Source organism: Pezoporus occidentalis, unplaced genomic scaffold (genome assembly GCF_034315485.1).
Source record: "Pezoporus occidentalis ecotype Australia unplaced genomic scaffold, CSIRO_AGI_Poc_V1 ctg19, whole genome shotgun sequence".
In the NCBI taxonomy this organism is placed as follows: domain Eukaryota; kingdom Metazoa; phylum Chordata; class Aves; order Psittaciformes; family Psittacidae; genus Pezoporus; species Pezoporus occidentalis.
Window position 1 is genome coordinate 10,258,889 of NW_026913748.1, and position 24,891 is coordinate 10,283,779.

Sequence of the window (24,891 nt, forward strand, 5' to 3'; positions counted from 1 at the left end):
GCATAGAGAGGTTCTTCTTCCATTAGACTGTTCTGGCTCTGCGTACTGAGGGGCCAAAGCCAGGAGGCCTCTGCCCTGCAGGATTTGTACGATCCCCTTCTCCGGTGAGCAGACCTAGGAGTTCTTTTCAGAGCATGCACCACCAGTGCAGAGAGATGGAAGTTGAATGAAGATGGAGTAAAATTTCTGAATCCTGTTCTGGTGCACAAGTCTTTCGAAGAGGCAAGTCTTTCCTTTAGACAAGTTGTTGTGTTATTTTAAGCATGTTTGATACTTGTACTGAAAGCGTGAGATCATCTACCACCATTTAGGGGAAAGAAAAAAAAAAGAAAGGTTGAGTTCCCAAATTGAGAAAGAGAGCAGATAAGGTGTTACCTTTTAATTTACTGCTGTTTGAAATTTCCCTCAAGGAAGACATGGGAAAGAATCATTGCCACAGTAAACCGGTTAGACAGGAAGGAAAGCTTCTGATGAAAAAGTTACACCCCCTTGATACTGAAAGCACATAGGTCATCGGAATGTGTCTATGAGCAGGAAGACGTAGGAGACTGTATTCTTCTAACAAATTATGTGTTTCAGGTAAGAGGTTGCAACAAATATTCTTACTGCTTAGCAAGTTGCCCAGTTGTCATCTCCTGGGTTCTGGTGAAAAAGGGGAAACCAAGCCCATGGCATTTCAATCTTTTATACTAGAATGTATGTGCATGATGAAGTAAGGGAAGAACTCAGCAGCTACAATGTTGTGAGCACTGTGTTGTGCTGTCAAATCTCTTGATTTTTAGTAAATATTTTACATAATTTGTTGGGATTCTCTCTTAGAATCACTGACCCCAGAACCACATGATTGTGTGAAAACACAGCTGTCATTTAAAAGGAAAAGGAGAGCTTCTTATCTGTAGAAGAAAAAATATATTTCAATATATGAATTCAGAAACCAAAAGACAGAATGAACCTGGAAGCTTAACTTTTGCTTTTTTTTTAATGCATTATATTTTCCTCATTAGTGATTTTTGAAAATTCAGTGGTATCGATGCACTTTGTACAATTCAAATAGAATAATAGTGGCTGGCAAAGAGCCAAATCCTTTCCTGAACTGTGCTGTTTTGAAAAGGATCAGGAGTTGGCCCAAATATGGGGCCTAGTCTTACTAACCAAACTACCGGGTAAGACTTAAACCACAGCGATTTACAACATGGCATGATGAGTTTCCGGTGTAGATGGTTAGTTTTAAACGCAAGCCTGTGTGAAAGAGAGACAGCACTACAATGTGGTACAAACGTCTGCTACCTGCAAGGCCCCCTCTCTGCCTTGATCTACGCTGAGAGAAGAATTCCACTGCATCATGCAGACTTCTTGTTACTCATGTGGACTTCCCAGGCCACTAAGGAGAACAGGGGAGCTGAATGTACTGACTAGCTTTTGGCATAATAGCTAAACGCCATGCTTTTAAAAAACACTAGGAAAGCAATGCTTCTGCAGACAACTATGGAAAGTGCAGGAGATAAGCATTCATATACCAATGAATGGAGGTAGGCTCTGTGTGTGCGTGAATATTTGTCCGTTGGAGAAATATGGGATGCTACACATAGAAGTCTTAACGGTGAATGAGCAAGGTTACCTGTTAGACGTTAATGTATCACCATAAACAGAATTTGTTGGAAATGAAAAGAAAATATTTTAAAAATAATTGAAAGGGTGTAAAAGCTTTGTTTTCTTTGCCTGATTTTCCAGGTAGCCAAACTTCATTAAGGAAGATGAGACTGTATGGAAATATTCTTTTATCTCTGAGTTTTCCTGAAATATTCAAATTTTCAAGATAGGTGGAGGGAATAAGAGATGTTATCTTTCTTGATTTAATGGATATATCCTTTTCTTTCATAGAATCTTAGAATAGTTAGGATTGGAAAGGACTTTAAGATCATCAAGTTCCAAACCCCCTGCCATGGGCAGGGACACCTCACTCTAAACCATCTCACCCAAGGCCTCATCCAACCTGGTCTTGAACACTGCCAGGGATGGAACATTCACAACCTCTCTGGGCAACCTATTCCAGTGCCTCACCACCCTAACAGGAAAGACCTTCTTCCTTATATCCAATCTAAACTTCCCCTGTTTAAGTTTTAACCCATTACCCCTTGTCCTGTCACTACAGTCCCTAATGAAGAGTCCCTCCACAGCATCCCTATAGGCCCCCTTCAGATACTGGAAGGCTGCTATGAGGTCTCCACGCAGCCTTCTCTTCTCCAGCCTGAACAGCCCCAACTTCCTCAGCCTGTCTTCATACGGGAGGTGCTCCCGTCCCCTGATCATCCTCGTGGCCCTTCTCTGGACTTGTTCCAACAGTTCCATGTCCTTTTTATGTTGAGGACACCAGAACTGCACACAATACTCCAGGTGAGGTCTCACAAGAGCAGAGCAGAGGGGCAGGATCACCTCCTTCAACCTGCTGGTCACGCTCCTTTTGATGGATACAGTTGGCGTTCTGGGCTGCAAGCGCACGCTGAAGCTGGCTCATGTTCATTTTCTCATCGACCAGCACCCCCAAGTCCTTCTCCACAGGGCTGCTCTGAATCTCTTCTCTGCCCAACCTGTAGCTGTGCCTGGGATTGCTCCGACCCAGGTGTAGGACGTTGCACTTGGCATGGTTAAACTTCATGAGGTTGGCATCAGCCCACCTCACAAGTTCGTTGAGGTCCCTCTGGATGGCATTCCTTCCCTCCAGCGTATCAACCAAACCACACAGCTTGGTGTCATCCACAAACCTGCTGAGGGTGCCCTCATTCCCACTGTCCATGTCAGAGACAAAGATGTTAAGCAAGACCAGTCCCAGCACCGATCCCTGACTGCTTAAGAAATGAGAACCAGAAGAAGTTGTAAATAAGGATAATTTCATTAAAAAAAATAATCTTATTGCAATGCTTATCTTTTTTTTTTTCCTCCAAAAAAGGGTGTCATCTTAATCATAATTAAGATAACAGGAGGTCACTCTGAGAGAAAGGTGCTGAGACTTTGAGAGTCATGCTTAACTCAGCATTCAAAGTGATGTGCATCATTTTGGTTATCTGGTTATCTGGATTAGTGTTATTTCATACATGTGTTGGTTTTTTTGTTGTGTTTTGTTTTGTTTTGTTTTTTTTTCCCAGAATGGTTAAAGGTAACCTAAGCACACAACACGTGGAATTGCTAAGTTGAGCCCTTGAAAAAGTAGTTCAGCCTCTTGGAGATTTCATTTAATCCTATTTAACTTTCCATTTCTCTTCTCATTCCTCACTGTGGGTGACAGAAGCCTATGTCACCTAGAGTTTGACTTCAAATGAACCGAAAATAAAGTTATGATGAATACCTTCTGTTGTAATATAGATTTTCATTGCAAGGAGCTATTACCTAAAATAGTACAATATAGATCTTGGGGACATATTGGAAAAGCTGGTTTTGGAGTGTAGCTTTAGCAATTTCTAAGTGCACATTTATCTCAATAGCTGGTTTGTTTGGGCTTTTCTTTTCCTGTTAGGGAATTTTCTTTTTTTTTCAGCATTAAGTGAGATGTTTGTTTTTGGTTTTGGTTTTTTGTTTTTTTTTTTGTGGGATAAGGTACCCAACACAACTGTGTACTTTTTGTAGTACATTTTGTGTTCCAGGCCACATCTGTATCAGTAAATGAAACAGGCCAAGGCCTTGAGGGCAAGTGGCCCAGAGTAGATTTTGGGTTTAGAACTAAACTCTCTTCCTAAAAAAGATAGCCTCATGCCTACTGACAGAAGTCTCCAGTGCGTGCTGTCCATATGAACCGCAGGACTTCTTGGCACATACCAAAATCATATCAAGAAGTTTGCTAGTAACAGCATGAGTGATGATGAGTTTCTGCAGAAGCTCATGCGTGCCCTTGCCTGTTAATTGACTAAAAAAGATACAGGCTTTGAAAATATGTCTGTTTTGAAAAATAAAACTAAAAAAAAGTCTGTAGTTCATTTATTTATAGTTGGTTTTCTTTACATATGCTATATCCAAGCATTTGGGATGTAGTGTTTCAAATATTAGGTGGAGAGCTATATCTTAAATATTCTTTGATTTAAATGATTACATTAGGATAAAAAGTGGTAGAATATGAAGACATTAAAGGCACAAAAGAAGAGGAAGATGTAAATGAAACTGCCACTAAAGTGATAATACAAAGCTTTCCTACCAGCTTGTTTTAGATGCCTGCATTGTGTGCTATACAAATGTAAAATTATTGATAATACTGAGATTTGCTACAATATTTGTTAGAATTAATATCTTATATTTAGATCAGTTATTTCATATATTCTGTTGCTGCTATTTAGGAGTCCATAATAAGAATTTTTTATTATTATTTGATGATAATCATAAATATGTACTTGAATGAGGATCAGGCAAAAGACTTTTCAAGCTCCAGATTAAAAAAGCATTTCCACCATGTGGAGAAAGTTCTAAAGCAAGAAAAGACTAAAGAAATGTATTGCTTTCATTATACTAGATGTTTTAGAGTTTAACTTTTATTCTGTGCTTCATTTCAGTGGGTATGGAGCTCCTGTTCTGAACATTACCCTTGACCTTGGAACTATTGTAAGACCTGAGGAGTAATAAGACTGAGAGAAGAATCAGGCATGGCATACTCTGGGAGGCTGCCTTTCTCATACAATGAATTTGATGAAGGACATCCTGGGAACCAAGCATCTTACCCATTATACCATTCTGGTTCTGCTGGAGAGGTCAGCCTAGGATTTGATCGAATAATTGATGAAGTCAGCAATGAATATTTTTTTTATGGTTCATCACATTCACATCATCATGAAGAAATTTTTTTCCCATCAGATGTCTTTGGTCTGAATGTGCCTGACCAGCAGTTTTGTGGTCAGCCTCTAGTTGCTTATGGTGAGCTTTACCCTAGAAATCCTGTCTCTCACTGGCAACAAGGCACAGTGTCACCAGCAGTTGGCTTCAGGTCTTATTTACTGTCTGATTATGAAAACTTCTCTCTAGTGGATCCCTACCCCTACAGTCAAGAGAGAGAATTCTATGGAGGGAATAATTTAAGACCAGTCACAAATGTGTTTGATTCAAATGTGGAAAGAGGCAACACAAATCTGAATTTTCAGACAGGCTTTGATAACGTAGTTGCTCGAAGTCCCTTTTTCTTAGACAGCTATCCATTTGGACAAGAAGTGAAAGATGAAAGTGGAAATGGAGAAGTTTGTTTAACTAACACTTCCATAAGATGTGACATAGAGCCTACCTGGCCCAGCAGCTCTGGACATGACAGAGAGGTATTTAAATTTTCTCATATTAACAGTGCCTAAAATTCTTGGTTCTTGTCTGTGTCCTTGCACTTTTTGTATTTGCTCAGGCTGATGCAACATGGATTAGAAGCACTTGATTTAAAGACACTATGAAAAATAAAACATTTAGGCCTTGTGTGGAAGCAAAAGCATTTTACACTAAAAGAGAATCTAGATTATGGTCTAGAATCCTCCAATGGGCTCATTTTGTGTCACATTGAACCATGAAACTGCCACAGAGAGCTAAGTACAGAAACGTAGAGTAAGATGTGTTTGAACGAGAGAAGATAACAAATCTTACGGTCTGATATGAGACCTGAGATTCAAAATAACAGTGCATTATCCTGAATTTGTTTTTCTGTTGAGCCAGACTATTGTCTCTGTGTCTAGTTTGGTTGACATATCCTGATCCTGAGAGAGAAAAATACTGTGTCCTGCCTTCATGTTCTGCATATATAATTATTTTCTAAAAATAGACAAATTTACTGTAACTGCAGAAGCTGGATCCTATAACGCAGACTGTCATCAGCTGTCTTTGTGAAACAAATGCTGTACCTTTTATTCCTCCTTCCATCAAGTGTTCTTAGCTCCATTCATGGTTTTGCAGTTTTTAATAATGATGTCTTATGGGGCTCCCATGGCACTCTGATGTTATATCTCTCCTCATTTTCTTTCTTTCACAATCCTGACATAGAGGAGGGAAAATTATAAATCCCCCCTTTTCTCTAATCCTTGTTAGCATTCTGAATCATTACAGGAATCCTGAAATAGCCTACAGGATATCTCTGCATCTGCACCATGAATATTAAGTGACAGTTTAGGTTCACTTTCTTCTTTTAACCCCCAGTGATCATAGTATCATAACGTAAAAAGGAAGAGACACTTGAATGACTTGTGTTTATGTCTGTGAATAGGGAGAACTACAGAAGTAAACATATGCAGACCCAGACAGATGGGGAGGCAGGAGGGTAAATATATCTGAGGACAGGAACTCTTAAGACTAGTCCTGGGCACCACATTTTGGAAGTTCAGCAATGAATACAAAAGAGAAGGGGATGAATAGGTTGTGAGACAAAAGAGCGGTGTTGTTTTTTGCTTGACAGGAAAACTAAAGCATAAGAAAACTAAAGCATCATGGTGAACAAGCCTTCTCATAAGAAAAGTAGAAAATAGTAGGATAGAAATGAGCAGGAGGAGATTAAATTGTGGTATGGGAAGAAGAGGTGCTGGAGGAAGCAGACACAGAAGAACAGGCACAAATGCTTCTTTGACAGAGGAGATAATTATAGGGAGGTAAGGGAAGAGATGAGTGATTCAAGGGTGACTACAGTTGAATGTGTGGAAGGATTTGAATAAGTCAGGCAAGTATTTGAGCAGTTTAGGTAGAAGAGGAAGATATGGGAGAGAGGAAAGAATTGATTTGTACCAGAAAAAAACAGTGTGGTCACAGGAATTCCTTCAGGGAGAAACAGGCAAGTCAGGATAGAGAGCCAAGGCAAGGGGCTAGCAACTGAACCTTAAGATAGTAAGAAAGGGAAAATGAGAGTGAAAGAAAGGTGAGATAGGGAAAGGTAAAAAAAGCCTGTGAAGAAGTAACTCATTGCTACTGAGCTGGAAGTTCTGGAGAAGATAAGAAGGGCTGTGAGATGACAGGGCTAATGCAGAGTAAGACTGTCAGGACAGCTGGAAAAGTGGAGCACCACAGAAAAAGAAAGAAAATTATCAAAGATTGGATTGATGAGGTCCAGGATGTGTAAATGATGCATCTGGGTAGTGGGAGGTGAGAACCAAGACTGCAGACAGAGCGAAATTCAAAGGATGCTGCAACATGGAAATTAACATCGAGATCGGTCATAGGTATGCAAAATGAAATGCTCAGATAGCTGAAATCATATTGTCATTCTGATCCGTAGCTCTTGGATGCAGTTGTATGGCCGTAGGCTTTATTTAATGTGTGCTAATCAAAATATGTCCACTGCAATAAAGGTAACATTAATTTTCTCCTGCCTTTTCATCACCAAGTCAGATGTTCCAAAATACTAAAGAAACTGTCTTCATAACATCCCTGTAAAAAGAGATTTATTTTCTCCATATTAGAAAGAAAACTGAAAAACAACCTATAAAGTATCAAATATATTTGGCTGCTCCATCTACGATATTTGGAATCTCAGTTTTTTCAGAATAACTAGCAAAATTCACTTCTTCACCCAAACCCAATCATCAGACCAAACTTCATGATTTCAGTTTATGTGCTTCAGAAATAATAAATAAACAATTAGTATTTAAATTTGGGAAGGATGGTTCAGGTGACTTGATTAGTAGCATAATGTGAGAAATCTATGGAAGTGAAAAGGTAGATTCCAGTCATCCAGGGATGCACTGTCTTAGTTTATCACTGTTGTCATCAGTCCTCTCCATACAGAGCTCCTTTTTGCCATCCTTTAGTAATTATTTGATCACATTCATCTTTAAGCCATGAATTTGAGGATCCATACTCATGTCCTCATGGCCAATTAGCCTTTACCTGTATTGGCCCTCTCCTTGCTTAATTACAATCTGTTCCTTGTTTTTTTTTAGTTCCTAACAGTGGTTTTGGTCTTTTGATATCTTCAGTCCCATTCAGTGCTGTGTCCCAGCTTCACCTTTTCTCACCTGTGGTCTGGTTTTCTCAGCTTGTTATTTATCCACTCTCTCTCTTTCTCCATGCCCTTTTCCAGGGCACTGTGCTTGCTCTGTAATGACAGAGCTGCAGGTGGGAAAGGAACCTTTTTTTGTTGCTGAAAGCAGCAGGTTTCCAGCCTTCCCTCCTGTGGGAGTCTCCACCACTGCTCCTGTAGGGTAGTCTTAAATTGTCTTTCCTTTGCAGCATAGGGCTTCAGTGGTCCTTAGTTCTGTAGAGCCCTTGTCAATATTGTGTGGCTCCTTTTGGCTGTTCAACTTCTGCATCTCCTTCACTGCAGCCAGAGCACAGCTCCCACCAGCGAGGCCCCTGACATCCCCAGCCCCAGGGAGAGGCGCCAGGCAAGCCATGCAGCCAGAGACATGGGCTTGAATTCTTCCATCTGGAACATAGGGGTACAGAGCACCCCAGGTGCAAACTTTCTAGAGCTTTGTCAATGTATCTTTTTGTAAAACTATCTACCCTGTGTAAGTGTGATCAGGAATGGGATTTTTTGTTATTGGTTTGGTTTTTTTTTGCGTAGTGGGGCTTTTCATGACATCATAATCTGGGGAGGCCATTACTGTAATATAAATAATTTCTAAATAGTGAACCTTATTACTGTCTGCTGAAGTGAATTGTAAAGCAGATGTCTAACCGAGGTGGAATGAAATGAGCCAGTGGAGGTGCTATGTTTTCAGTGACTCCTAAAAGAGCTTTTTCAGCTGTCCGTAGAATCAGGGATGACGGACCACTGATTTGTATTGCTAAATTTAATTTCACTCTCTTATTTCAGCCCCTCAGGCTTATTCATTGTTTTTCCTACCAGACATTTCAATTTTTCCTTCCACTGATGATGACCCCTTATTATCTTTACATTTCATAAGCATTTTCCTAATGCTTCTGCTGTTGTGGTTAATGAAAGTACTACATATGATGAAACCCCAGACTGATGGTATCTATAAATGGTTTGTAGTTTTCGAAGTTTCTGTTCTGGCATTGCTATCTCACCCCTAGCCAACTCCCAACAGATCTTTCATCTTTTATAGTCATCCTATCTTTTAAACTGTAACTCAAATTTCTCAGCCTACATTTTCTTATGCCTATTGTACTTCCTTGTTCAGGGAAAAAATCTTGAATTTAGTTTGTTATATTTTTTTATAAATTTGCATACTTGTATATACATTATTATTAAAATGATAAACCTTTCCACAACATCTCAGTTTCCTCTTCAGTGACATGTCATGACATTTTCATTCATTTCTTCAGTGACATTCATGACATTTTAAACCCCTTCTCTCTCTGAAGGGGTTTAAAAGTTGGTGTCTCAGGGGAACATTGTACATGTCTCTTTGTACAAGAATAGAATGGGCTTTCTTTCAGATGCAGTGGTATTAAGCTCTTTCCTGGAGCTAATGTTGTGACTAAAGGGTACTATGGCAAACAGACAAGGGAGTACTTTGACCCAAAATAGTGGCTCAGACCTGTGCTCTCCAAGTTTAGAGAAATTATCTAGGGATTTTTCATGTTCAACAGAATACAGTGGTTTCCTGTTACCTGTTTTAGGGACTTACCTGGCAGGTTGATGGAGTTTGAAGGGATCCTGAGATTCCTTCCAGAGCAGAAAATGTGAAAATAAGGATTAAAACTCACTGCACCATAAGCTTCATTTAGTCCCTTCTCCCTTTTGTAAACTAGGCATGCATCTTCTGCATTTAGAGTGCAGACACAGGTGAATTTTGAAAGCTTTGTCTGCCCTTCCTTACATTCTGCACGGGGGGGGGGGGGGGGGGGATAAAAAATCATTAAACCCAGGGTAGTTGATTCTTTGTGACTTTGTGTTTTTTTGCTGAAAGCATTTAGAGTGCAGTCAAAATGGTCAATAGTCAAAAGCTATTTGTGCTTATTTTGGAGCTCCATCAAGTCAGGGGAAGGATAATAAGGTATGAAAGTTCTCATGGAGGCAAATGCAATGTTAGTTTTATGCTGCTTCAGTTTCTGTTATGATCTAAATAACTTAGCTCTGTTCCTTCTGGTGTCTTACTGGTATTTTTAGGCTACAGGTTGGTCCATCCAGCTGGCTGAAACAAATCAAGGAAGTAATGAAAACACAGTTGCTTTTTGCAATGCAGTGGAGAAGTAAGTAATGAAAAAAACTGTATATTGTGTCCGTCTGAGGTGGAGCTAATTTTCCCCCTAACAGCTCTCCGAGTGCAGTGATTTGTACTGGTGTATTGTATAGCTGGAAAGGTGTTGGTAACGCACCGGTGTTTTGGCTACATCTGAGCCTTGCAGCAGAGCATCAAACTTTCTTTCCATTAATTCCTCTTCACCAGTAGGCTGAGGGTGAGTGAGATCTTGGGAAGGGACAGGGCCAGGACTGCTGGCTCAAACTGACCAAAGGGATATTCCAAACTATATGATGTCTGCTCAGCAATAAAAGCTAAGGGGGTGGGGGTAGATGGTGGCACAGTAAGTTGCTATTACGAAGATTTTCTTCTGGAACAGCTGCTGCATGTACTGAAGCCCTACTTTGCAGAAAGTGGGCTGGACACAAAATCATAGAATAGTTAGGGGCTGGAAAGGGCCTTAAGATCATCTAGTTCCAACCTGCCTGCGATAGGCAGGGACACCGCACACTAAACCATGTCACCCAACATCCCCTGCTGATGGGAAGTAGAGAATAAATCTTTTGTTTTCTTTTGCTTCTGTGCATGGTCTTTGCTTTTGGTTTTCTTGGTCTTATTCCCCCTTTCCCATTTTCTTCATCCTTTTGAGGAGTTGAATGGGAGTGTCTTGATGGACACCTGGTGTCCAGCCAATTCAACCCACCACACCATGCATTCTGGAACAGAGCCATAATTCTAGTACCTACTTAAAAATGAAATGCTCCTAATTTTGGTTTAAAAATTAAAATTCACAAGGTAATGTTAATTCCAAAAAATATTTTCTCCCTTACCAGTTCCTTTTATCAGTGACAAGTGACAGTGACAACTCTTCAGTGTTGATGGTTTATAGTGTGTGAAACTTAAGTTCAATTACCTGCCATTGTCTTGGACAATATTAGTGCCTGTATAGCTCAGAACAGGAAGAAATCATTGGAGGGACTGACTGGCAGGGAACAGAATTACTACGTGCTGTCATGATGACAAATCAGACTTAACAAGGGGCAGAAAGTCCTTTAATTATTGTTTACCATTACAGGTAATAGCATAGCTTAATGGGATAGAACTTTTTTTACTTAATCTTCTTTGGAAAAAGCACTTGTGTTGAAATCCAAGAACGCTTAAACATGCAGGGTTTTAGACCATCTGTGCAGATTCCTTTTTTTTTGGTTAGGTATTCAGCAGTCACACTATGAAGTTGTTAGCACAAATGCATACTTTTTACACCAGCAAAGTGTTTGGAAAATGGAATGCTGGGTTGTTTGGGTTTTTGTTTTTTACTTACTTTCTTTATGTATTTCTTAATGGAACTGAAAGAAAAATCAAGTTTGAAGTTACCCTGAAATTAACAGTGAATCTATTATATATTCATATGGGGTGGATGGATGGTCAGCTTCTAAAACATACTTATTCACATACATCTCAGTTTCCTTTTTTTCCTCACAGTTCATTAGACTGAACTCTAACCCAATTCTACTAACATCAGATGCATGAAGGCGCATTCCACATAATGGGATATTCACTTTATTTTCATTTTCAATATGATACATTTCACTTTTCACTCTGATTATAGCAAAAAATTAATAGAATTAAGTCATTCCTGTTTTGCAATAACTAGTGAGTATCACTAGCAAATGTTCTTAAACAGAAAATAAGAGCAACTTTTGCTTTTCTTCTATCATATAAATTTGAAAACACTCCTAGGACAAAATGTCACAAGCAAGCAAAAGACAGCAAAAGTCATAGATTTGTAAATAATGTATTCAGTCTTGCCAAATGATCATCCTTTGAGTCACAAAGAATCCCAATAACTGGCTGTTTATCAGGTTACTTCTGCAACCATGGACATAGCCTATAGTGAACGTTCATCCATGGGTAGCTTTCTAAAGTGAGTTTGATAACAGAAGATGCCAAGTTGGTAGCCTTAGGGTTCAGTGCTGCAAAATACAGTTTCCTCCACCTCCTACTGACTCCAGGGGTGTGCTTTGCACTGCAGAGAAATTATGAAATGCTGTGAAATAACAAATCTCTCTAAATGTTAGTACTTTCCTCATACACTGTGTTGTTGCAGCACAGAAAGGAAGCAGCACAAGATTTTCTTAATGAAATAATTGTGTAGTACTTCAGTTATGCCATGAAAGACCCAACCTTTCAGAATGTCGTGATGGACACGTTTCACTCACCTGCTCAGGCCAGGTGCCCTTTAATCACTTAAAACCAACAGATGGTCAAAATGAGCAACACTTTCTGAAACTGAATGCATCTTTATTTGAAATGCGTAAAAAACAAATTTCTTTATGCACGTTATTCTAAAATACAGTGTGTGGGCAGGGAAGGGGATGAGGTTTGCTTAGTTTTGGAATGATTGCCAGAAAGTTCAGGAGGTGATTCGTGCCCTGTGTGTGTATGTAGCCCATTAATCTGATGCTGGAGAAAGAGTAGTGAAGTTTCCAGTCTTATTCAGTCCTTGGCCTTCTTACAGAAACAGGTTACAAGAGTGAATTTTGTGATAAGGGAAAGCTTTATGTGTATCTTGCTCGCAAAGAAAATAGACTGACAACGGCTACATAGGTCACCAAAGTAGCCTCTGTAATATAATGATTTTTTACTGTAAGTATAAATCTATCTCATACTGAAGGTATTGTCAAGCCTCATTTCCTTCTACCCCACTGAAACACCATGCCCCCTGGCTTTTCAATATAAGAAATGGGCTGCTGCATTAGATTATTAATTTTGGAAGCCTAGGCTTTTTTTTTCCTTCTCATGCTATAGAAATACATGACATAAAACAGTAGTTCATACCGTTGTTCAAGCGAGTTGGGCAGCAGCCCTGAGGCAGAAGGTAACATAGTGATGAAGAACTTTATGCAAGAGAACTATGGCTCAAAATACACTGTAATCAGAGATGATATAAAGTGCTGCCAACTCAGAAGCTGCAAAATGCTGCTTGAACTAATAAACAAATAAAGAATGCAGTATGTTTAGTACAGGATGTTTGAGTTAGCTGCTAAAATATTCAGGCCAGTTAGTGAAATGTAAAGCTTCATCTGGACCAATATGTACCCATACCTGCAGCTGTAAAGTGTATTTGCTTAAAAAGCAAGTTTAATCTCAGATGACAGGCATAATACCTGCAACGAATGTTCATTAGAAAATGGTACCCCAGGAGGATTTAGTTTCTGCAGGTCTTCGGTAATTGGAAGAAGGAGGGGCAATATATTTTATAGGTAATGGTATATCAGAGGGACTCAATGACTGTAATAGTTATTGCTGTCTACAGGCATTTACATAAATACCCAGGGTTTTAGTAATGAGGATTTCAGATTGGATTCTAGAGCACTGTGAAAATAGGGACTTCTTGCATAGAAAGCGTGTGCCTATATTCATTTTGACCAGCTGTCCTAGTCTCAGCTGTCTGTGCACATGCTCTTGGTTAGTTTTATGTTAAAACTCTTCAAGTACATATTTGAGCTCTCTTATTTCTACTGTGCTCAGTGGACTCTGAAGTCTGTGTTTAAACTCCTTTTGACTTCACTGAGGTCAAGTTCATGAAGATTTTGCTGATGGTTTTCCCACATTAGTAGGATGTAGTTATGTTGATTCTATCTGATCTGCAGTTATCTCACTAAGTTTGAATTGCTACCATTTTACCCTCCTTTTGCGCAAAATTTTATTCCTGACAGCTCTCTATGTACTGTGTGTCAATGGTATCTTTTAGATTTCTTGTTTTGTTCTTAGGAGAGTTCTGAAATGCGCACTTATTTAGACATCATTTTATCACATGTTCTTTTCAGAATAAGGAATGCCAATCCTGCTTTTGACTTGAAGACAAACACTGGGAAAATCTGGAGTGTTGCAACAAAGTTCCCCAACCATATCCTTGGTGAATCAAAATTCAGAATCAGCATTTGGACAGGTTCTTCACCGCATCCTCTGCTTCTTACACCACATGGTAAGTGATTGAGGTGTTCATGTCCTTCCACTATTCAGTTTCATGGAGATGATAAAAAAAAATCATTTGTTATCTGGAAATATGCTTGGAGAGCAAGCCTTATGTGAGCCTTGAGTATGTACTTTGTCAAATATGGTCACTATATTTGCTGTAAAATTAAAATCCTGTTAAATATCAAGCTTTGTTAATGTGTAGATCTCTCTTTAATCAGAACTGGGATCAATTCTGGCAGTCTCAAACAGGCCATCTTTCAGACTTGGATCCAGAAGGAATTTGAGCTTTTGCCTAATTTAAAGTGTAGGAGTAGTCCCCATGTAGTTGCAGAACTTTTTACAGCTTTGACTCTATTTCTGAATCCAAGACTTAGAGTCTATAGTTGCTAAGACTCCTCTGCACCCAGGGTTATATGCAGGTCAGGGAAAGTACATGCTGGTCAAAATATGAAAGGAGAAATTCCAACTCTGTGAGAAGAAAATAATTAAAAATTGGTGGTGGACTCACCATCATTGGAGGTTTTTAATGTCTTACAGGACAAAACCCTGAACAAGCTGGTCTGAATTCAGTGTTGACCTTCCTTTGGGGAGGACACTGGCTGTCTGAGGTCATTCCAACCTAAATTATTCTGTCATTAGTGACTGTGGGAAGGTGCCAGTGCTCCTGTGCATTATGGATTATGCTGAATGGGAGAATCCAGCTCTGGTAATTTTCACTTTTCAAGGCAGATATACAAAAATGAAGTGAATTAAATCCTCTTCCCCCTCTCTTCTTGTGCTGCTTCATTAAGGGATAGTCTTTTTTTTTTTTTTTCTGCTTATGAATAATTTTTTCACTTGTCAAGAAATTATTTGGCTGTTAGCAGGCTAAGTGTTAGTTTGACAGGTTCAAAGCTGAAAATCCAGAGATTTACAGAATGTCAGTCAACATATATATATATATGCATCTTTTAAGTATTTTTGTAAATATCTGTTTATTCATACAAGTTTAGTTGCTTGATTTGGCGCTTACTGGAAACACAGTTACTGGAAGGCCTGGAAAATAGTAGGCTGTATCATCTTAAACTAACATTTTGTGGATACTATGGAGAAAAGGACCAAAGATCTTGTGACAATTGGTCCAGAAGACAGTATTCCCATCACTTATGTCAGCTAGGCAAGGGATCTACACTGAAGTTCCCTGTAATGCATATGTTTTACCATATAGGTGTCATTTACACTACAGATCATTCAATTTTCAGTCTGCTTAACTTATTCACAGAAGTGCTTTAGAAGGCACATCTAAAACTGAAGAGCATATAAGAAACGCTCCCTATCTAAACTTGTTTACAGACAATCTAAACAATTACATATAGTTGAAGTGGGGGAGGAACTGCACTCTTTTGCCCCATATAATACAAAGAATTGTTCAGTGATGCAAAAACAATTGGCAGAGTAAGGAGAGAAAAATATGTTTATGGAGTGAAAATTAATAATACTAGCTTCAGGTTTTGTCCAATGAGTGACTTGAGAAAGGTGCATGTTAAAATTTTAATTCAAGACTCTGTGCCATTTTCTGCTTTGAGTGTGTATAAATTTAGCAAATAGTCACTGCAGTTTACATGTCAAACCTCCCGTGACGAGTCACTTAAAACAGAGAGTTGTCACAGTGCTAGATGTTTGAACTGGTAAAAAATGTTTAATTGAATTGGCTTTCAAGGCAAAAGAAAAATGGGTTTGCAAAGAAAATTAGATTTTTCTGAGGGAACTTTTGAATCCATTGATGCATTTGCTTTTCCCTGGGGAAGAGCAGACCAAAGCAGAAACCAAGCTAGCTGTGGTAACCAACTCTGGTTTAATTCAGCTTTGGTTTTGTCACAGTCCCCTCCTCTAAAAATGTCAACTGTTCTCTGAAGCTGTTTTCAGGATCACATCCACAAAATTTCAGACAAAAACAGTTTTGCATTTTTTTGTTTTGTTCTAAAATAATAGCAACTCTGAACCAGATTTGCTGTAGGCAACTGGGTAATTAAAGACACCATTAAACGTCATGAAACTGGTTGGTTAGGCTCAGTTTAAACTAGTTGTCTAAACCTGGAGCAGTGTAAATTAGTCAACACACAAATCTGTGTTACCTGTTTAGTTTCTGAGTATGTGTAGGTAGCTTCCATTTTTATATGAAAAAGTTCACTTAAAGCTACTAGTAAGAGCTCTTGCAGCCGGTAATTATGAAGCAATAAAGAATTATCATGAATTGAATAAATGAAAGGAAAAAATACTCTGGCTTTACTGTTACCAGCTACAGACAATGAGATTGCCTAAGAACTGTGGAGGGAGTCCAGACTTTATTTTGTGTTATAAAACCATCTCGGTACATCACCTGAAGAGCCAGTTCTTTTTTCTGCTAGAGAAAGGCATCTCAGACTTGCAGCATCAGTGCTTGTGCAATACACTCTACATTGCTCTAAAGACCAAACTTAGACATGTTTGCAATTTGACTGCCAGATTATGCAGCTATTCTTTTCCATTTTTAACCTGTTTCCATTCTTCTAAAATGGACACAGGGGAGGTGTATTTGGTAAGGTTGGAAAATGACTTAAAAGCTCAAGTAGTGCTTAAAATAATTCTCAAAATTCTAGAATATTTTTGAACAGCAGATTGTGCAAACTGACATAACACTTCTTTATATATATAATATGTAATAATATGTAATTGAGATATTTCTACATAGTTATGACTATACATAATATTAAATAATACTCATACTATATTGTATATATAAAATGCACCTGAGCATTTATTTCTTGGTTATGGCTAAGAAGGTGGCACAGTAGAAACAATAGCAAGTAAAATTCTAGAGCCTTCTTGTTTCATGAACAGCGTCAACTTTTGCATCAACCCACATGGGAATTGTACCAAGATATTAAACAGAAAAAAAATAAAAAATAAAAAAAAAAGCCATTTTTCTCTTCCTTTCTGTTTAGCAGTGTATTAGGTAGCAAATGTGTCATTTCTTCTAAATGGACAAAAATGGACGTAGCTTCTGTAACGTGCTGTAAAGTGTTCGAAGAAAAAAATCAGGTGTGGCTTGATCTAATTCCTCTTGATGGAGCTAGTCTGCAGCAGTAGTCAGGAATTGTAAATAAATTCTTTGCTCAAGTATCTATCCTGGAATTCTCTAACAAGCTATTATTAATTTTTCTTGCTATCTTTATTTATAGCTGGTTGTATCACTCGTGCCTTAATTGTAGAGATCCTCCAATGCACTAATCGATACCCAGTCCAGGAGGAATACCTTCTAGGTGTTTGTGGGTCTGATGAATTCTTACAAAAGTAAGTATCTTATTAAGAGTTGGTATCGAGTATGTATTGTGTAATATAAGCTGTGCTCTGCTTACGTGCCATGTAAACAGAACCATGGGAGAGTTAGGCTTTTATGTACCAAACAATGCATAGTTTCTGAAACTCCCAGAACACACAATACTTGAGTTTTACAGAGAGGATGACGTGCTCTAGTGCGAGGATTCAAATCCTGGCTCCTTATATAAGATTCATGCAGCCTTGAATAATTTGTTTCACTCTGTTGCCCTTCTGGTCTTTCACGTCTATAATAGGAGGATGCTGCGACTTCCAGTATCTCACAGGAGGGTTATAAGCATGAGGGGGGTATGCATATCCTCAAAGGGAGAAATCACCAAAGAGAGGAGAAACAGTATTATACAGATGCACAGCAGGTGATTTTCCTTCATACCCAGTTGCAACAGTAGTAAAGCAAATGAAGTCAGCACTTCGGTGCTGACTACAAGTTGACTAAAAACACATTATACATACAAACAGGTCTTGCTGAATGTATGTAGTCTACAAGAAAGGAAGTAAATGCTCTGGTTTGCATTAATTCAAGCAAAATCTTGTGGTAAAAGCACTACTGGACTCAGGTAGTTGTTTCTTGCCCTCTGGCAGCTTAAATTCAGCTGTCAGCAAAAGTGAGCAGATTTTGTGTTGAAACAGCTGAAGTGCAGGCTCTTGTCAGCTGTGCTGTAGCACTGGTGACTTTCAGCAGAAGGGGAGAAGTTGGCAGTTCTCTGTGTAACATGTTACGCTGGCACTGCAGGAGTCACAGCTCATCTGTTAGAGACATAAAAAGCGTTAGATAAAATAGTGTACATCTGTAATGGAAAGGGGAATCTTCAGAAGCAGTCGTATTTGCAGTATAGTGTAAAGGTTACCTAAACTAGCCCAGAGAAAGTCAGCTTGATTAATGAAACTAATGCAGTTGTGAGAAGCAAGTGTCACACTGTAAATTAACTTTGTTCTATACCCAGCTTGGACACTTGTACTCTTACACAGGCCAAATGTTCAGATGTTTGTGATGAATTATGCTTTGCAACTAAAGATGGGAACTTCAATATTTCTAAGCTTGCTCTTCACCTGTTCAAATCTCCATAAAGCAGGAGCTGGTACAGCAGAGCACTATGTGAAGCATTTACAGCACTAGAACCACTGAGCAGAGAATCAGGTCATACACAGATCTCCTAATTATATAAAAAGGCCAGGGCTTTTTTTTTTTTTTAATTGTTGTTGTTGTTTTCAAGACTTTCTTCTCATTTCAAACTAATTACTGAAGAAAATGGGAATAATGAGTCACTGAATTGACGGTGAGCTCAGTGTGTTTCAGTACAGTATACAGTGTGTTGTAAACAGTTATATTTTCACTGTTGGGGAGAACACATCAATAGTGGACTGTTTAAATTCTAGCACTTGCAGAATCTCTGCACGTCTCATTAGCAGTGAAACAAGTCAGTAATGTTCTTCACTTTTTTTGCTTTGCTTCTGCGCTGTCATGCAGAAAGCAATGAGCTGCACTTCTGGCCTTAGCAGTTTGTAATTCTATGCTGCGCAGTGCTTCCAGCTCTCTTTCTTCTGTGTCCTCATCAGAGTCCTGTATCAAATATGAAGCTCCAGACCATAATGATCCCTTGGGTAGCTTAACCCAGCCTTTGGAGTAGCCTCAGGGTGAGATTTTTCCTGTGTTTGGGCTATCTTTTACTGCAAATTGCTTTCCTAAAGATGTTTCTAACAGAATGATTTGAGGTACTTGTGCAGGATTCTTCCCCAGAAGAGTATTTGGAAATCGTTCAGTGATGAAAACCTGCAGAAGTTCCCCTAATTATGCGACAGCAAAGGGAATAAATATGTTGTCGCTTCTGCTTTATTATAATCCAGAAAAAACTAAAGTGAAGCCAAAATGGTGACGTGATGAATTGTTCTCACCAGAGTGTTTTGGTGAACCAGACTACTTTGTGAAGATCTGTCAAAAGCTTTCTTTTACTGTTACGTTGACTATATTAATGAGCACTTCATCCTGCCTCCTGCAGCAGCACCTGAAAGACTGGAATCCATTTAGCTTTGAATTAGATTGGGGAAAAAAATACTTGTATACTAAGGACCATTACACTCAGCACCACAAGATTTCACCATCCATTATTCCCTTCTTATGGAGATATCCTTGAGCTTACGTTCTGTCTGACTCACAAGAAGAGTATCAGTTTCCAAATATCCAAATTTTAACAAAACAGAAGGCTGCATGTAGACTGCAGGTCAGTCCTAACTAATAGAGCCATCTGTGAAATTCTGATTTATAATCTCATTTGGTTTCTGGTTTTAAGTTTATTTTGTTCACTGATCAGAAATCCTGGCCTTGCTTCTATCTGCAAGTTTCTTTTTTTCTTCTTATGCTTCCTTTTCCTTCAGGGTTTTCTTGCAGTACCTGTAGAAGCTATCAGGATTCATTGCCACCTTGTCCCTTCCCCTTCTTCTATTGTAAGGCGTACGTTACTAACTACCCCAGTTAGTTGCTGCAGTTTGTTTTTTAGATTTCAGTTTAAGTGCACATAGAGGCAGAACCCTGTCTGAAAGACAGAGACTCCTTGAAGGAAAAGAGGAGTAAACACCATATTTGTGTCATCAATTTTTACCACTATTCATAGAATTTTCTGATTTTCATGTGCATCCCTAAACTCTCCTTCTCTGGGTTTCCCAGCTGTGGGTATACTCTCCACTGTCTTATGCTTGTGCTGTTCATGATAATCTTTTATTTCTTGGAGGGCCATCTGCTGTTTCTAAAAATTCTTTGCTTTATCATCCCATCATCCAGACCTTCTGCATCTACCTTGATAATCCTGCTCTCACACTTTCCTGTCTTTTGTAAAATTTAGAATAGATGCTCCTAAAAATGATGCCTCTTAATGAAAGATGTTATATGCAAATAAATTAAATTGAGTTTAAGCAGCTTGTGTCAAATAACTCCTAGCTCTCAATGCCAGCAGCAAGACAAAACCAACCCATCTCATGTGACAACAATGAATCAATCCATTTAGACATTTTTTGCCTTTAGAACTACAGGCCACAGACTCAGGGCATCCTGAAACACATAATAAAACAAGGTACATGGGTGTATTATAAGGATACAGGGCAGTCTATTTTCTTTTTTATTATTTATTGTTTTATTAATCTGTTTGGAAAAGGTTCCAGTAATGCAGAACCAGCAAAGTAATGAAGTCCAAGGATATTTATAAGTTTTCTTCTAAACATCCTTTCTTTCTTTTTTTTTTTTAATAAGGCATCAGATATTGTAAATGATCTTTTGTGCTATGTGGTTGTAATTCTATCCATGCTCTATCATATTGTAATTTGTGCAGTTACCTTACTGCTTTGCAGTTTAGCCAACACGGTAAACAGGGGTATAGAACAGAAGAGTCTGAATGCTTATTATTTCTGCTCACATGCTTACTGATGACACGTTTTTGCCTTACTAATTCTATTCTCTGAGAATTGAGACCTAAGTAAAAACTTGTGTTCACTCAAAGTGAAGTTTAAGCTATTAATTATAGGCTGGGCAGGGTTCTGTTCATGCAGACTTGGATTGTAAGAAGCAAGCACCTTCTGGATGAATATGTTCTTTGTAAAAAATAAACTTCATTTTCTCTTGTCACCGCATATTAAGTTTCTCATTCAGAAACACTGCTCAGCTGAGTCCTAAAAAAAAAGTCTGATTGAACTGTATTAGGATTTGGAGCTTATAGCACATCAGAGAACATTGCTGAGGGGAAGCAAAATCATCTAGTGGTGAGGGAGTCTTGAGAGACTGACAGATTTTCCATTGCTCTTCTTCTCATGTATTGTGGGACCACAGGCAAGTCACTTTACTTTGACTAGTTCATTAGCATGGCTCTTAAAGACAAACACTGCCTTTTACTTTGTCTTTTATCATGGCATTCTCATGAAAGCTGTATTCTCCACATAGTAATTCCAGCAAAAAATATGGGCAAACTGTTAATAATGTTGTAGCATTTTTATTTGTGTTTCCTTTACAAAGCTTGGAGCAATGTAAACAAGTTACTAATAATCCTGCTATTCTCCAAAGGGGGCTATATTACTTTTATCTTAATAGTACAGCTATAGTAGCAGATCCACATAGTGCGTTACAGCCTCGGGTATGGCTAAAAGGTAGTCTGTCAATCTATGGCAAAGCTGTATCTCTGTTTCTTGTAGTTCACCTTTCATCTAGAGCAGGTTTCCACATTTATGAGTCATTAATTAATTTTGTCTAGTCTCCTGTGTCACAATTCCTGTCACAGTTTTTCTCTTTTGTGCAAATAAAATCCACTCATGGAGTCAACTGTATCCCAGTACTTCTGACTGCAGTGTTTCAGGCAGCACAGATACGTCACTAAAGGATATGATGATGTGTAGTACCTGCCTGACACAAAACTAACATAAACCACTAGTGTAAACGTAGTTATAACCACAAAATTCAACTTCTGTTGGTGTAGCTTGTTTCACTTGGAAACATGATGACATGGAATAGTTATACTTGGAAAATATGGGGTTTGTACATTTCTGGTACAAAATTGTAAGTACAGAGGAGAGTATAGCTATATCACCTTTCCTAAGGGTGAAGTTAAGGGAGAATGGGAAGATCGGGAATAATGGTTGGGTAAAAGGTGAAAAAAAAGGTATGAGGCAGTTCTAAATGTTACAAGGATTATGGGAAAGTTCATCATTAGTCACAAGGAGATGTGATTTGGTAAAATGAGGAGAGAAAGAAGTTTCAGGAAAGCCATGGGTAGGCACAGCATAGCTATGTGCTGAGGAGCAACAGAAGACAATCTATGCATTGGTACAGTCCCAGGAACCAGCCGCTTGGACTTGTGCTTGTAAGGGGATTTGAGAAGGTTAAGGCATAAGAGCGATACACTTCCCACCAGTATAGGTACTTCACTGCATTGGTGTTAACCTCTCTCACTTTTGCATCTGTGCTTTATGCTCTTCAAGTCAGAGAATTTTACAAATATATAGAAGCACTATAGAAGGACATTGCTTTAGGTGTTTGCTATGTTAGATGGAAAGGTCTGTGACCTTTAATGTGTTTGTTTTTAAAAATTCCTATATCTACACTTTCTGTGACCTCTAATGAAAAGTATGTATTTTATTTAACTACATTGTAGTGTAGGTGCAGAATATCTAAAAGATATATGAATTCCCTGCAGTTGTACTGAGCAGAACTTATGTACAGTACATTAATTTAAGGTTAACCATTTATTTGTGCTGGGGACCTCTGCTGCCATGTGAGATATAAGTCAAGCTTTCCATGATTTATTCATCAGGTTAGTGGTTTTTTTGAACCAAATCGAGCTAGTTTTAAGGTATTCCATCAAAATCCCTCTTAGGTGGAAGAAACATAGTTTATACTTGAATTCTGAGTTTTCTATGGCGCTTGGCAAACCAGAGAAGAATTGTCCTTCTTTCCTGGCCCAGAGAGTTCTGAAATAACATATGCGCTGTAGATCTGTATAAATATGGAATATCGCTTTTAGCACTTGTGTGGCTGGAGGCTTGAAAAAAGCAACATGAATCTAATTAGAAATTCACTTGAGTTGTAACCAGTGAAGCATGTTAACTTGTTTTGGTGATGAATTTGCCTTTGCAAAAATCAGTGTAATGCTTCCTACCTATTAACCCCACAGGATTTTTAAAAAATGTGAAAATATGTTTGCCCTAACTCTGAAATAATTTTTACATTATTTCACCTGATTAAAACAAAGTGGAAGGGAAACAGTGAAATTATTTTTGTTCCAAGTAATTTTAAGAGTTATAAACTAAGGCTGTATTATAACTTGGAAAAAATTGCCAAGAGTGATAAGTGGACTAGAAGCTAAATAAGAATGAGGAATTTCTCTGTCATGGGTTGCTACAGCATACTAGCATACTTGACCATCAGCATAGCTTATAGGAACCACTCCAGCTGGGTGAGTAGAGCTCTGCATTGGTCTTAGCTGGCATGTGATTCGAGAAGGAGGAAGACTGGCTCACAGCTTCTTTGACCACCTCTCTGTGAGCTGCACAGGATAAGAACTTTAATTTCTTTTGAGAATCAAGGGCCACCTCTCTTCATGTAGGCGATTTTCAAACTTATAATTAATATTTGATTTTTTTCAACTTGAGTATCAAGCACTGAAACTCATTCTGCAGTGGTGCATTCATAACCAAGATACTCTGAATAAATTGTGCTGATTTGGTTTTGAAGAATACGTATGAATAATCTCTAGGTTTGGGAGCACATGCAGTTTTTTTAGGGTATTCTTTCTCTGTGTTTTTGTTGTTCTGTTACAGAACTTAATGGTCAAAGATGCAACTGAGCACTTATTCTAAAATTGTTTCACCAGAAAATTTGCCTGAACTAAGCCCATCAGTTTTCATGGTCCTAGGTGCCAAGTATAGGATTTATATTATTCAGTCTTCTTTGTACTTAGAATTTAGACCATTGGTGCTTTTAGGAGAAGGAGAGAGGAGAAAAAAAAAAAAAAAAGTGGCAAGCAGAGATAACCATTTGTTTGTGGTTTGTTTGTTTGTTTCCCCCCAAACTGCAGTAATCGCACTTTGGGCAGCCATGAAAGTCTTCGCAAGGCAACCACCTGCATTCAGCTTCGATTACACAACGCTAGTAATTTGAAGCAAAGTTTGGCTCGAACGGTATGTCAACTTCTTTTCCTCCATTTTCTTTCAGCATCCCTGAAGGAACAAAATCCCACCTATCCTTTTATGTAGCAACCTGCAGTAATAATCAAAGAGAGATTATTTGCTTTCCTGAGAATGCATATATTATCTCTGAACTCCAGTTGAAACTTACTGGGAAACATCTCTGCTTTGCTCTTGTGCTTAAATATAGTGAATTACCATAGAGAACACACAGCTGAAAAAGACCGCAGGTTACCTTTCCAGAAAAAAAAAAAAATTAAGAAAAGATAATTTTTTTCAGAATTTAATGCAATTTATTTGAGGTGGTCAGTATTCTTTTTATTTTTCTTTTTTTCCTTTCTATGGTAAACCCAAGCAAAGAACTGTGAAAAACTAATTAGATCTGGATTATTGTTATTATCACTGAAAACCAGAGTAGGGTGATAAAAGTCAGAATCGCAGTTGGTGTGTTTGTGCATGTGTGATGCATACTTGCGGGTGCATGTGCTTGTTATAGGCATGTAGAAATGTTGTCCATAAGGACATGCAGTCCTTAAGAAAACATTGCTTTATCATCATCTTAAATCCAGGGAGATTCCTATTCAGATTATTTGGGTTTAAGCAGCCTTGCAGTGCATTACTGAGCTTTAATGATGCTGACCTGTGCTACTAAATGTGAGTTTTATTCTCAGTGGACAACCTTGAATTACTTTCAACACAAAGTTTGCAGTACCACAGAAGCTTTGTTCTGGGCTGTGTTCACTGGCAGTGCGTTGATTCTGTTCACAGAACGTACCAATTACCAGTTTTGCACAAGTCTGCTCTCAGC

General features: G+C 38.5%; 1 protein-coding gene across 1 annotated transcript in view; it reads left to right on the plus strand.

The window, feature by feature from the left end:
• The first annotated feature begins 4,573 nt into the window (after positions 1–4,573).
• The window catches only part of PIK3C2G (phosphatidylinositol-4-phosphate 3-kinase catalytic subunit type 2 gamma), a 206,402-nt gene continuing 186,084 nt past the window's right edge, over positions 4,574–24,891 (plus strand). The window contains exons 1-5 of the mRNA XM_062616746.1: positions 4,574–5,285; positions 10,013–10,095; positions 13,916–14,073; positions 17,267–17,378; positions 23,975–24,077. Coding sequence (XP_062472730.1) covers positions 4,626–5,285; positions 10,013–10,095; positions 13,916–14,073; positions 17,267–17,378; positions 23,975–24,077 — 1,116 coding nt within the window. The 5' untranslated portion in view covers positions 4,574–4,625. The remainder of the gene's footprint in view (positions 5,286–10,012; positions 10,096–13,915; positions 14,074–17,266; positions 17,379–23,974; positions 24,078–24,891) is intronic.